Source organism: Phasianus colchicus, chromosome 22, assembly GCF_987193195.1.
Source record: "Phasianus colchicus chromosome 22, bPhaCol1.hap1.1, whole genome shotgun sequence".
Classification (NCBI taxonomy): Eukaryota; Metazoa; Chordata; class Aves; order Galliformes; family Phasianidae; genus Phasianus; species Phasianus colchicus.
Genome location: NC_143457.1, coordinates 6555119 through 6569296, shown reverse-complemented (window position 1 = coordinate 6569296; position 14178 = coordinate 6555119). Strand labels below are relative to the sequence as shown.

The 14178-nt window shown below is 52.1% G+C and overlaps 1 protein-coding gene across 7 annotated transcripts in view; it reads left to right on the top strand.

Annotated features, from left to right (window-relative positions):
* The first annotated feature begins 19 nt into the window (after nt 1-19).
* MEGF6 (multiple EGF like domains 6) overlaps nt 20-14178 on the top strand; it is a 35455-nt gene continuing 21296 nt past the window's right edge. Inside the window, exons 1-3 of one of the 7 annotated variants that reach the window (XM_090122833.1) lie at nt 20-745; nt 848-1100; nt 2754-2863. In XM_090122833.1, coding sequence (XP_089978959.1) covers nt 481-745; nt 848-1100; nt 2754-2863 — 628 coding nt within the window. In that variant the 5' untranslated portion in view covers nt 20-480. Of the gene's footprint in view, nt 1330-2753; nt 2864-12754; nt 12852-12907; nt 13267-13407; nt 13569-14178 lie in introns of those variants that run through there. The other 6 variants (XM_090122832.1, XM_090122835.1, XM_090122836.1 and 3 more) reach the window with 6 other exon arrangements.

Below are 14178 nucleotides of genomic sequence, written 5' to 3'. Positions count from 1 at the left end.
GGGATGGGATGGGATGGGATGGGATGGGATGGGATGGGAGAGCGCTGCGGGGTTCGACGGAGCGGGCGGCGCGTGGCTTCGTGCGGCTCGCGGGTTGCAGGGTGCGGAGCTGCCGCTGCAGCAGCGCTGGGTTCGGGTTCCCAGCTCTCGTGCGGATCCCGTCGTGTGCAAAAAGCCGCTCAAAGCGCAGCTGCTGCCGCTGCCGGCGCCGCTCTTCTCCTCCCGTCCGATGCCCGCACGAGCTCCCTCCCTCGTGCCTGACCGAAGGGCTCGCGTGGCTGCGATCGGGCGCAGCTGTGATGCTCCTCCATACCGCTCTGTGTGCTGAGGGCCGCCTCACCTCGCGCCTCACGCGGCCGTCCTCTCTCCCCGTTCATGTTCTCCCTGCTGCTCCCTGTCCCGTCCTGCTGTCCCGGCTTCCAGCTCGCTGTGCTCCTGTGGGGATGGACCCGATGGTTTTAGAGGTCTTTTCCAGACTTAATGATTCCATGGACTCTGATGGAGCTGGGAAGGCTCACCTCCAGCAAATCCCCATCAGCTCCTCCTGCTTTTCCCTGCAGAACGAGTACTGTGGGAGGAGAAGGCCGGCAGCATTCCCATCCTATCCCCCAGCTCCTCCAGAACTGCTCATTTTGCACTGTGGTTCTGCACCTTCTCCCCAGCTTTACAGAGTCTCCTTGGGCAGGGATGGATTGTTTTCTGTTACAGTCCACTGGAAGACAAAATCTCAGTGAAATCCCTCCTGGTATGTTGGAAAGGGGTATCTGGGAGCTGACTTTGGCTACTGCATAAGAACTGTTTCCTGAGGGGAAAAAAAGCCAACGTTATTTCTGCTGCTGTTCTGCAGGTCTTCCCCCTCCTCTGGTGCGGCCGGGCACAGCTGTGGGAGGGATTTCTGCCCCTCAGCACAGAGAGAAAGGAGCAAGCATTGAGTGTGAGGAGCTGAGCTGGGGGGAAACAGGTCAGCACCCCCCCAACCTCATGGGGCTGCACAGTGGGACAGGACCCAGCTCTGTGAAACCCCCACAGGTTCACATCATGTCAGGAAGCAGCTGCCAGGAGGAGAAGTCATTGTTATTCCCTGCAGCATCAGAAGCCAGGTTTGCTGTTGGCTCCCACTCAGCGCTGACACGTGCTGTGACAGCTTCCTATGGACTGCACTGAGCTGAGGAAGCAGCTGGGGGGGAGGTGGGGGGGGTGGATGTGCTCCATTGGTGACCCCCAGCAGTAAGGCTGCAGAGGTGCTGCCATGGAGGCTCCCATGCTGGCGCTCATCCTTGTACTGTGGATCTCTTCCCTTACTGCTGGCACTGAGCTGCAGCCCCACATGTGAGTAGCAGAAAGCATCTGGTGCCATCCTGGGGTTGGGGGCTGCGTTTCAGAGCTGAGGGTGCAGGGGGGTGAGGGGCTGTGCTGTGCTTCTGCTTCTTTCTGTGTTCCAAAAGCACAGAGAGGTAAAGAGAAACTTGAACATCTGCACAGTCTTTGCTTGCAGGAGGCAATGCAGTGTTCTGAATGGGAGGGAAGGCAGTCAGGTTGTCGTCTGCTCATGGCCCAAGTTTAGGAAGGCACAACTGGACCTCTGCTTAATGTAGCCTTTCATTTAACAGCTCATTCCTGTTATACTAAGGAACTAAAGTTTTGTGTGTCGTCTTTTCAGAGATCTCACAAATTTGTTTTGTATACCTGTGTGTGTGTGTATGTATATAAATACCAAACAGCAGTAGCAAACCCAGCTAGTGATGCTCTTCTGCTATTCTGAGCACAAGAGGCAGTGATTGTGCAAACAGTTCAACTCCCGCCTGTGCTTTGCACTGCACTTTGCACACCTGCTTCCCGTTGTTTCTTTCTTTTCCCCCTTTTGCTGTTATTCCAGGGGCAGGGCAGCCCTTTCTTTCCAATTAAGCATTACAGTTTGCTGTTAATCATTTGGTTGCTATGGAAAACTTCCTTGGAGTACAGAAGCCCAGCTGCAATATCCACAGCTCCTCCTGCCCCCCACCCGCTTTTTGGCCCCACCAGGTTGCAAGCCTGTATGCAATAGCAGCAATAATCCCAACAAATCATCTTTGGCCAGAGGCAGCATTTCAGTCTCCAGTTTAGGAATTCTTCTGGTCGTGTAATTGCTGTAATTACTGCCGTGATGATATCTGTGTCATGGTAATAAGGGAGCAAACAGAATCTGTCTTTTAAGAGGACATCAAAGGCTCTGCTCCCACCTGTCCCCTCGGCCCTTCAGTAAATCCCACTGCTTCTCCACCACAGTTCCCCACTCCAGGATTTGCTGACAGCTTGTAGAGAAATTGGGATCTGCTTTTGCATCTCTCTGCTGTGCCTCCATCTGCTGATTGGCACAGAGGGATGCTGAGGGTTTCCTTCATGGGGAGCAACGGTTCACCCTTGCTCAGCTCTGTTTGCAGAAACGTGCAGACAGAACCAAACAGGCAGAATGAGTTGGGATAAATATTTTCAGCGTCCACGCCAGATATTTATTGTTGTTTGTCTGCTTTCGCTGTGCTGGAGCAGTTTTCATGTTTTGCCAGCGAAGCTTCAGAAGTTCTATCTCCATGCTGATGTTTGTGCAAGCACAGCAGGGGGAAAAAAGCACGGCTTGTATTTATTTGTGCTCCAGATCCATCCCAGCAGCGGAGGGCACCCTCAGCCCCATTGCAGCGCTCTGAGGAACCCCATAGCAGTGGAGTGGGGGGGGGGGGAATGTCAGATTGACTGCCCATTGCTGTTTGCTGTTACAGGACCACGTACCACGCCGGGTACAGACAGCCGTACCGCCTGCAGCGCCGCGCCGCGCACCGCTGCTGCACCAACTGGGCTCAGCATCCAGGGAACCCGGCCTGCCTGCACTGTAAGTACTGCATGGCTGCTGCTGGAGCTGCGTCCTGCTGCCAAGTGCTGCTGAGAACGTCGAGCACAGAGCAGTGCTGCTGGTGGGAGTTCCGGATTGCTCCTTGCAAACCCTGAGTGCGCATCGCGTCTCCTTTCCCAGCCCTGCAGTGCTGTCTGTGATGGATGGTGCTGCAGGGCACAGCCTTTGCTCTCATTCTCTGTGTTTTGGCCCTCAGCTGCCGATTTTGGCGCTGCAGTGGTGTGAGCAAAACGATGGCACAAGTGAGGTTTGAAGCAAAGACCCCGAGCCTGGGATGTGTGCACCCAGTGGGTGGATTTCCTGCTCCTTTGTGCTCGCTGTAGTGTAATCCTCTGCAAAGCAGGCAGAAGTGCTTCCTTCCCAGCTGTGTGGGTTAGAGTGTACTCAGATCGCTCAGGTCAGGCTGTGGATATCCGTATATATGGCAGGATCTGTATATATATGCAGTGGCATTGCCCTCAACCCCCTTTCCAGTGGCACATCCCATGCATGTGGTGTCCCAGTGGGACCAACATCCCTGGCCAAGCCATGGGGAAGCCGTGGTGGTGCCCAGGTCCTGTGGGTGGCCGAGGCTGGGAGGTCATGGGCTGATCAGAGATGTGGTTCTGTGCAGGAAGATCCTCATCCCAGAGCAGTGTGGGGTGGGATGGTTTCTGCTGGTGGCTCTGGACATGGAGAGGATGTAGGAAGGATGGGTGGAGGAAATGAATCATGGAGTGCTGGGGGAATGCTGAGATGGAGGAATGCATGCAGAGTGTTGGCACATCAGAGGATTTCCAGTTTTGTGCTCATTGAGAGTCAGCCCAATGGAGGCAGTGTGGCCGTGCCAAGGGATGTCTGCAGGATCTATGGCCTCAGATGAGTATCTGAGCTTCAATTCTGCCTTTGTTTTACCAAACCTTTGGGAAATATAAAATATTTTCCACGTTTAATGAGTTTTAAGAAATGTATCTCCCTGGAAAAATGACTGCCTTGCTTGTGGCCCTATTGAGGTGCTTTGATTTCAGAAGCCTAATTGAGCATTCAGTCTCTGTGTGTTCATTTTGCACTTCACTGGGTGAGAACAGAGAAGTGGGGCTGCCCAGCCTTCCTTGCAGTTTAGCTCCATTTCATTCTCTGGTCTGCTCAGAAGGTGACACACATTTGGATGATCTGAGAGATGCAGCTTTGTCTGCTTTTGGTTTTTCCCTTACAGATGCTTCCAGTTCCCAAGCAAATAACCCATCCTCCATCAGTGGAGGTGTGCACCAACCCTGCATTCAGCTCAAGGGATTTCCAGCCCAGCCAGAACCCAGCACGGATTTGGAATGGCAGTGAGATGCTGTGCTGAACCTTTCATGGTTTCACAGTCCATGAGGCCAATTTAAAATCTGTTTCTGAGATTAAATAGCAGCAATTATTCCTCAGCTGCCAGTTCATTGGATGGGTTCCACCATTAATAATACCCAGGCTCAATGAAGCAGAGCAGTTCTCCTCCAGCAGCCAAGGAGTCGGGACTCTGCTGTTTGCAAGCAGGTTTGGGGGCAGATTTGTTGTTTTTCCTTTGGCAAGACCCACAAATAAATCAAGGGTGGCTCCAGCCAGCAAAGGCATTTGTTCCTATCACTTGTGGAGCATCCAGGCATGAGCTGGTTGGGCAGAGCATCCTATGTAGAACATCCAGCCATACAAGGAATGAAGAACCCAGCCTTCCCTGGCTGTCCTGAGCTGAGATTTTCCAGTCTTTTTGTGGTCATTTCCTCCCACATGTGCTTAATTTTGTGGGACTTCAGTTTCTTGTGGTTAAACCTGTGCACACAGATGCATGTGCAGTGTATGGTTGTGCAGACGTTGCTTTTTGCACAATTTAGTGTTTGTGGGGCCTCTGTAACCCCCTTTATATTCCCACTGGCTGCAAGGACACCTGTTAGACCCTCAGTCTTCATAAAGCAGCCAAAAAACTGCCCTGAATGCCAACAGGTGTTTCTAGTTTGATGTGTGTGAGTGCATATTAACCTCCTTTCTGTCCCCCCAGCCTCACCAAATAAAATCCCAGCTGCATCTGAAACTCCTCTACTCAGCACTGGAGCAGCAGGCAGCCCTGCTGTGGGTGCCAAGAAGCCCATGCATGTTCAAATAGGGAATTTGGGGATTTTTTTTTTTTTTGGGGGGGGGGAGGGGGGGTGAGATTTAAATGGCTTGATTAAAGTGGAGTGGAGCTCCAAACCCATTCTTGGCTCTCATGTTCCAGAGCTGTTCTGAGTCATTGGTGATGGAGGTCAGAGCTGCTGTTCCACGGCCTTAATCTGATTGCCTGAGATCAAAGGGCCCTATGGTGCTGTGTGCACTCATCAAGGAGCAGTGGGACGCTGGGTTCCCTCGCTGTGCCAGCAATGCAGCGTGCAGTGGATGGAGGGGGAGGGTGGGTCTCAGGAATCCAGGGGATGTCGTGCCTTTCCTTGCACGCCGTTGTGTCTGTGAGCACATTGCACTGCAGGGCAGCAGGAGCTGATGGGCGCCAGATGCGTGCAATCAGGGGATCCGTCTTTTCACCTTTGGCTTTTTAATTTAAACTTGTGGATATAGTAAGAAACAAGTAGCCGTGACCCCTTGGTTAGAGATAAAGGAAGCGTGGATAAATAAATGTCTTTTGTGGCCTGGCAACGAACTTGCTGAGGACAACATAAAACGTGCTCATTAAACGTCCTTTAAGCAGCATTGCTTTTTGTTTTCGGCAGCGCTGCGGTGCTTCATCCCACCATTATTAATTGCCTAACACCAAGGATGGCACAAACGGCTCGTAATTTGTTATTGTAACTTCTTCCCGTGCCTTTCTCTGGGTTTTTGCTCTTGACACCTATTATCCATCTGGGAACAGAAGTGGCTTTTGTCGTGAAATCTAAATAATGAGATCAGTAATCAGCAGTCGTACAGTCTTGTACTACAAACACTACTGCAGCTCTGGAGAGCCCTACAAAGAGCTTCCCCCCCTCAGACACTTTGTAGTATTGACCTTAATTATACTGAGACAAAGAGATGAGGAGAAAGATTATATTTTCCCAGGAACTCTCCAGTTGTCCGGGACAAAATGTCTGCTGCCATTGTGCCGGGTGAGCACGCCTCAGTAAGAGCTACAATTGGCATTAGTGCTGCTCATAAGCCTGAGTTTGCCAAGCGCCTGGAAGGAGCACGGCTCTGACCTGTCACAGCCCAGCTTTCTGCTTCTCAGCCCTTATTTCCTTGAGCTGTAATCCCCTCTGTGGTATTTCATCGCTGCTGACTCCGTTCCAGCCCCAGGATGGATGTTTGCTGGCAGGAGCCGGCAGCCAACGCTGCTGACCTTTGGAAGATGCTTGGTGGAGGATTCCTGCTGGCTCCTGTTGCTCCTCAGTTAGCTGAAATACCTGAGTGTCAGACCAGCTCTTGCAGGGCGTAGAGCTTTTGTGTCTTACGTCAATAGCAGAGCATTCTGCTCTATCACTGCTGCTCCTGAAAACGTGCTGTCAAGCCTTCGCTGCCCAGCAAAGCGTTCTGTGCCAGGCTGCTCTCAGTGTCCATTCAATGCCATGAGTCGTGTTCTGCCCTCTCACTGATCCTTAAGGTCCTGCCAACGAGGCCATTGGCTGGAGGAGCTTAATGCAAGCAATGGGAGATGTGTGGGTGGGTTGGGATGGGCACTATGGGTTGGTGTGATGAGATCTTTGGGGCATCCATCATGTCGCTGATTTGGAACCTTTAAACAGCAGAGAATTGGCCCAAGGAGGGCTGCTCAGCAGGCAGATGTTGTGTGGATTCTACTTCTGATGTGTTTACAGTTGAATTTGCTTTATTTATGCTTGTATATAATAACATCTTGACAAATCACTCCCATGTGTTCTTAGGGCAGCACTGAGAGCTGGTGGCTCAGGTTGCAAGCACAATCATGGGGCTTGTGTTGTGTGCACTGATAGGGGCTGCAGGGAGATGTACGAGCCCTGTATCAGACTGCCCTCCTTCTGGGGAAGAACCAAAGCCAACAAACACCCATGAGCTCACAGAACTGAGGTCGCTGCAGAGGGTTGGGAACTTTGAAGGAAGCCTCTGCAGCTCCAGCAGAACAGGAATAGGGGTTCTTTCCTTTGGGAATCATCTGTGAAATACAGCACTGGCTGTAGAGTGGGGAGTTAAAAAACGCATCAAACAGCGGCACGTTTGTTGGGCTCCCCAGGGGAAGCCCCAGCAGGCTGCCAACACACTGCATTTTTATGTTGATCCATTATATAAAAGTGTCAAAGAAGAATTCTCTCCGTTATAGAGAGGTATTTATAGACTGAGAGGAAAAGCCAAGGCTTATGGCAGAGCTCAGAGGCTGCTGCTGCTCTCTCTGTTGACACACTGACTGCTTTTTCCCCGCTTTGAAGATCCACCCCATGCACGCATCCTTTGTCTGAGGTCCTGGCGAGCTGCACGTCCTGGGATTGGGAGAGCTCTGTGCTTTATTTACGGATGCTTCAGACGGAAGGAAATCTCATAAGGCTTTGATAAATCCAAGCTCTGACAGCGTTTTCTGCAGAGTGTAACCGTGCTGCTTATTCATACAAAACACAAAGGGAAGGGTTGCCTCTCCCTCTGTTCCTGCAGCAAAGCTTACAGCAGACGGTGCAGCAGTTTGGGCTGTGTCTGCTTGTAGGATTGCTGCACGTGTCACCTGGCAGCCTCTGCCCATGCTGGCGGCCGTGAGCAGCTCCCAGCAGGGCTGTCCATGTGAGTGCTGCCAGCTCTTTGATGGAAACAGGAAGGACTTTAACGGATGGAGTCACTTCCCAGTTGGTTTAAAGCGTGGTCTGATGTTTCAGAAGCAGTCAGGGAGTGCTGAGCCCAGACAGGCGTGTCAGCACGGTTTGATGAGGGTAAAGAGTATGGAAGTGATTAATTACAGGCTAATCAGACGAGCCTTGAGTCCTTGGGGAGCAGGAAGGCAGCACCCAGCACGGCAACCCTTTGTGCTGGCTGATGAGGTAGCAGAGGGCACGGTGCCTTTGCACGGGGCTTTTCCATGGAGCCCTTTGCATGGATGGAGGCAGCTGTTAGCAGGAGTTTGTTGGCTCCTGCTGATGGGATAGCAGTTACAAAGAGCTGTGGGTACTGAGCTTCCTGTAGGGTAGGGGATGGATGAGAAGCAAAGTTGCACCAGGGGAGGTTTGGGTTGAAAATGACGAGCAGTTTCTTCTCCAGTGGAGGGGTGATGCTTTGGCACAGGGAGGTGGGGGGTCACCATCCCAGTGTGGAGCTGTGGACGTGGTCAGTGAGCATGGTGGGGTGGGTTGGTGTTGAACACATCTTTGTGTCCTGAATTCAGTGACTTTATACTCGGTGACTTTATGTTGTACTGAGCCAGCGGCAACTGCATGAAGAATTTCTCAGGTCTACATTAGAAGAGGGAGTTAAATGGCGGTTCTCCACGATCCCCTTCTCCAACTCTATTGCCAGCTGGCGATCGCTTCCATCCTTACGACCCGACGTGGTGCTCGCCGTAGCATTTACCCTTCCGCAGCCGGCAGAGGGCGGCGGTGTCCCGGCCGCGTCCCCGCGATGTCCCCGCGATGTCCCCGCTGCCATGCGGGGAGCAGATGGGAGCACGGAGCTCCATCGGTGCTGGCTGAGCGCAACAAACACGAGGTCTATCCGCGGTAGCGGGAGGAAACGTACAGAACGCGGTATGGCTGAAGCTGCTGGCAAAACTGCAACTCATTGCTCCTCCATCCAGAGCAACGCCTCACAATGGTATCGTCTCCATTCTTCTTGTCCTTTTGAGAAGGAAATGCTTCTCTACAGGGCAAGAAGTGTAGCTTCTCTAGTACAAATACATGCGTGGAGCACCTTGTTTAGTGCCAAATGTCAGGAGTTTGCCAGCAGCTGCTACATCTCTTTGCAATCTCCCCATATATTTCACACGTCAGACTGAAACGCAGCATTTCCTAACCTGGGCTTCATCGTGGGCTGTAAGTGGAAAAGAAAAGATGGCCAAAAGTTGGTGCAGCTCCCAATGCTGTTCTGGGTGTGGGCTCCATCCCAGCCCAGGCTGAGCCCACTCTGCCCTGCAGGGAGCTGACATTGGGGGCTGTTGTTGGGGCCACACAGCTGGCTGATGAGCTGCACACACAGCCTGCTTTGTGGGACTAATTAAAGCAGCTATCGTGTCTGTTGGGGAGGTGTGAAGATGTTTGGATGCAAAGCATCTGCAGCTTGCTAAGAGCTCCCAGATGGGCTTTGGGGTGAGAGTGCTGTGCTGGTCAGAAGAGAAGTCTGGTGCAGGGCTGTGTGTCCATGCAGGGACACTGCTGCTCCCTGACCCTGCTGCACTGCTTCGTTATTTCCCAGAAATGAGCTTCCAAATGATGATGCTGACTGAAGGTGACAGAGGGGGTAGGAGCTCAGCAGCAACATCTGTCACGTTAAATAGTGGTTTGTTTTCTATCCCATCATATGAAATGAATTTACTAATTGTCTCCTGCTTAAATTGCTGCTACTTATATTACCACGTGCTTAGTCCTGCTTCTTGCCTGGTGCTAGAAGTGTTTCACTTTTGTTACACAGTGCCATGTATGTGCACACTCACACATGTACTGCTTGCATTACCTCCAGAATGCATCGTTTGCCATTTTCTGCATGGAAACAGTGGGCTGCTGTGATAAAGCAGTGCTGTGGGGTTCCCTCTCTGCTGAGAACGTTCCTTTTAATGGTGAACACAGTGATTATTTGCTGATATTCCCTAGGGAAGGATTGCGGTGTATCCAGTGCTGCTGTCTTGCCATGGACCTGTGGGATGCTCTGGTGGTTCATTTGGTGTCATCTGAACACCAAATTCTTGCTCTGCTTCACCCTTGGATGTGTGAAAGAGGGAAAGCCTGGTGTGGATGCAAGTGAAGTTTTCAGGGTGATGTCCCGAATCTTTTGGGGTCGTGTCTTTTATTGCTCCAAAAGATGACTTTTTCCCTTAGGACTTGACAGCATCACATCATTCCCCATCTTTTACATTAAATCTCCTGTTTTCAGACAAGGGTGAAAGAGAATTCTGTGTCTGTCAAACACCAAATGGGATTCGTGTTAGTAAATACCAGCTGCACATCATAGACTTGTCAGCTCCCACTGCTCAAGCCAATGCTGTCCTGCAGACCAGAAATCCAAGGCATTCCTATCGCAGAGCTGAGCATTCCTGCTGCCATTTGGGACCGTCGTGTCTTCCTGGTGGCCTTCTCACTTATTTCAGCATTGGTTGGCTTAGCAGAAGTCCAAAAGAATTCCAAACCATTAACAAAACTTACTGACAAAGGGGGAAAGAGCCATTGTTGTGGATACTGGTTTGGACATCAGAAAACTCAGTAGAAGAATGTCCCTTTCTTGCCAATTTGATGCATTCGTCATGTTTTGTTGAAAATAACTGAAAAGTATTTCCTGGCTCCGTCCCACAGCAGAGATGTGTGAACCAAACAGCTCTGCCCTTATCTTCTCCAAGCTGAAATATTTTTGGTTTCCCCCGAACTCCCCGGGTGGGGATTATGGGATTTGCTCCTAGTCTGATTGAGGGCGTCGGGATTTGGGTGGAAACAAACAGCCCTTTGTTCCCCCTGCCCCCTTTTTGTCTTTAGGGGAGGCCCCACTGGGACTTCCTTAGCAGAAGTGCTGGTGGTGCTTGAGCAAAGCCAAGGTGGGGATGGGCTGTGCAGAGCCTGCTGCTCTCACTGGGTGCAGTGACAGATGGAGACGTCCACGCGTGGCATCTCAGAGGTGCAGGGCCCCCTCGGTCCGACCCACAAAGCAGCAGCAGCCTTTGGCTCTGCGCTCTGTTTTCACTTCTGAGCTAGCAGGATTATATTTAGAAAGCAAATCCTCCGTGGATTTATTCCATCCTGGGCTTCTCTGCTCATGCTACCAGGAAAGGAGCCAATTAGCTCCTGTGCCAGTCTGCGAGCTGATTGATGAGCTCACTTAATGCCAGCACGGAGTCCCTGGGTGGCACCAGCTCCCCTCTGTGTTCACTGGGTTTGAACCTGAGCTGCAGTGAGCATATTTTGTGTGATCCACGTTCTCAGCTGACTCAGGTACCCGTAGAGCATCACTGCTCTGTTGGCTGTGGCTCATAGCTGCAATTAGGACTGCTCAAGCACTTCTGTATTCCTAACTTTCTCTGGAACAGAAGAGCCATCTGAAGTGGCTTGGGTGGGTGATGGCTGTACGGTTTATTTACTTTGCTTGTTTTTTTATAAGGGAAACAGACCAGATTTCTGTTTCACACCAATCTTAGAGGTTCTACCTCTGTGGCATCTCGCTGAGCTGCTGCTATGCAATATTTTCCAATATGGACTTGAAGGCTGCAACAGCCTTTCCTACATCCATTAGCCAACACCGGATCAGACTGAAGTCCCATCCTGGAGACAGGAGCTCAAGTTTGCAGCAGCATTAAGTCATCTCTCACCCTGGGCCAACACCCCAAGCTTTACTCTTTTGCCTTCAGTGTCCCTGATTTGCTGCGGGGGTTTCTGGATTGCTTTCATGTTCTCACTTGGGCTGTTTCCTTTTCGGTGTAAACTGAAAGTCAGAAGAAAGTTGGTTTGGGGTCTGGGTGGTTCTGGATGAGGTTCAGCCACCTGAGTTCATTGACCCACGTCTGTGTGTGGAATGAACTTAAGGAACCTCAGCCCTTAGTGTGTTGAACTACAAAGTCCCACATCTTCAGCTGTATTTGTTTGGGTTCTTGTAGGAATTCAGTAAGGCCAGGACTGGATCAGAATGCAATTCCATGGAGTGGCCCAGGCACTGCATACAGAACCCCTTTGGTGCTGCTGGTCCCCCAGCCAGGAAGCCAGCACGACCTGCTGCTGCTGGCAGCGTGCTGCCATATCCAAACCACCCCATCGTACCTCATCAGCCACAGTAAATTAGGTGAGGAGGAAGCTGGGGCTGGCTCAGACCTGGCCAAGCATAACTTATGTCATAAGTTCCTGCTCAAGCCTGAAGTGCTCTCCATACACGTGCTGTACCACGGAGCCCTTCACAGAGCCTTGCTTGACTTTCCTAATAGCAGCGTAAGGAAATACGGGATGGAACGAGTTTGTCACATCATTTGTTGAGCAGCAGCAGCTCTGAGAGCGTTTCTGTCAATGGGATGTAAGTGGGGTCTGTGTGGGGAGCTGTGCTCAGCCAGGAGGGGTTCCCAGGTCCTGGAGGTGGGGGAAGGGCTCTCTGGTTTGTGTTTGCAGCCGTGGAGCCGCATTCCAAGCCAGGATCATTTTGTATAACAGCATCCTAATAACACTGCTGGCACAAGCGAGTCTGCCCAAAGCATTTTTCATAGCTTTATGGCATTGTTGCACGTCAGCACCACCAGAAGCATTTACAGGAAAAGTGTCAGCGCTGCCCATTGTAGCAGGGCTGGAGGGGCCCTCCAAGGAGGGGGTCGGGGCAGCAATGACAAACTGTGACATCTGGGCTGCTGGTTGGTCACTGGGTGCTCTGTGGTGTGCTGGGTGCTGCCCCTATGCGGGTCCATCGCTTTGGGGTGCTCACGGCTGGAGCCCACCATCCTTCCCAGCAGCCCCAAATGCTTTTCTTCCTGGATTCAGCTCCTCTCCGTGCTTCAGGACTTTCTGTGGAATGCTATTCATTGCAGCCACAACCACAAGTTTTAATTTGGAATTTTACTACAGCCAAAGAAGACTTCTAAAAGCAGCAGCCCCGCTCTCCCCCCTGGCTCAGCCCCACGAGCTCATTGTTTCAAACCATCCCAGAAGCAAAATGAGCCTTTTGAGCTCGCCTCTGGAAAACGCAGCGAGCTATTCTTACTTCTTGCTTAATGAAAAAGGTAAAATAAAATCCTAGGATCCCCGTTATGGGAAACGGTGTGGATTACTCTACAGAGTTGCTCTTTAGTTGAGCTTAGCTTTGTCACTGGAGACTTTTTAGCTGTAAGGAAGGGAACAGGGAAGCTTTGCACGAGCAGCCTCACCAGGTGCGTGTCGTTAGAGGGAGGTGCGGTGGCTGGGGCTGATTGCCTTACAGCGGGCAGCTGAGCCGGGGGGCAACGGCGGCACTTGGGGCGGGGGTTGCAGCTCAGGGGTCGGGCAGGCGGTGATGTCAGCTGGGCCGGGGGCTGCGTGCTGGACACCCACGTCCATTTGTTCGTCTGTCCATCTGTCCATGCAGGCAGCCTCCCGAGCTGCTCCGCCGCTATGAGCCCCCGCCCCGGCTCCCCGCCAGTCCTTCCTCCGGAGGAATGCGGTGTCCCGGCCGCTGCTGGCGGTGCGGGGCGGGGGGCGGCGCTTTCCGGAGCTGCCCTCACCTGCGGGGGGCGGCGGCGGAGCGCCCCGCGTCCAGCCCCGCACGGAGCCCCGCCCGCTCGCTGTGCCTTTGTGGGATTTTTGTTGGTATTTTTCCTTTTTTTTTTTTTTTTTTTTTTGGCTCCTGCAGCCCTTCCATTCCTCCCCTAACTTGCTGCAGGACCGCACTTTGCTCAGTCGTTTCGGGTTTTTTTTTTGGTCCTTCCGTTTTACCTCTCGACTTCCCAGCATGAGGCAGGAACACTTTCGGATGCTGCTGTGGTGCTTCGGTTTTTTGGGTGGCATCCCCGGTGCTGCCGGCAATCACTACCGTTACCAATGGAGGAGCTGCTATCCCTGTTACCTGGGGCGTGGGGGGTCCAACGTTGGCCACGCCGAGATGCGAGCAGGTATGTGCTGGGCTCAGCCCGCGGGCGTTAGTGCTGCCCTGGGGGTGGTAATGGGGGGCTGGTAGCTGAGCCCCCAGGTGGGACCCTGGGCTTGGCAGCAGTTGGGTTTGCATCCCTCCTGCACATCTGTCCATGCTCATGTAGCAGCTTGGATTCTTATAGTCACACCGTGGCAGATTTATTCTGAGAAGTGACTTCTGGCAGAGTGGGGGGGAAGAACTGAGAGTTTCTATCAGTTGCGGTGCAGTTATGTGCCTTGGTTTGGCACACTGGAAAGTTGAGTGTTTGTGTGATGATCAGTGGGGTTATTGGGTAAGGGATAACTTCTGTAAGCTCTCAGATATCTGCCTCCTCATCCCTGTGTGTTCAGCTGGCTTAGCAGCAGGCAGGGGTTGAGGCTGCCTAAAGATGTTGGAAAAAGTGGAGAATATGTGAAGTCTGCTGAGGACTTTTGGTGCTTGTGAGTAGTGCAGGTATCAAGGAACGTGTTATCTTATTGTGAGATGATCCCAGTAAATGAATGCCCCACGCTGTTGAACATAAAAGCATTATCAGTACGTGTGTAAGATGTGGCAGAGCTCAGGAAATGGGGAATTGTTGCTTGGAGATC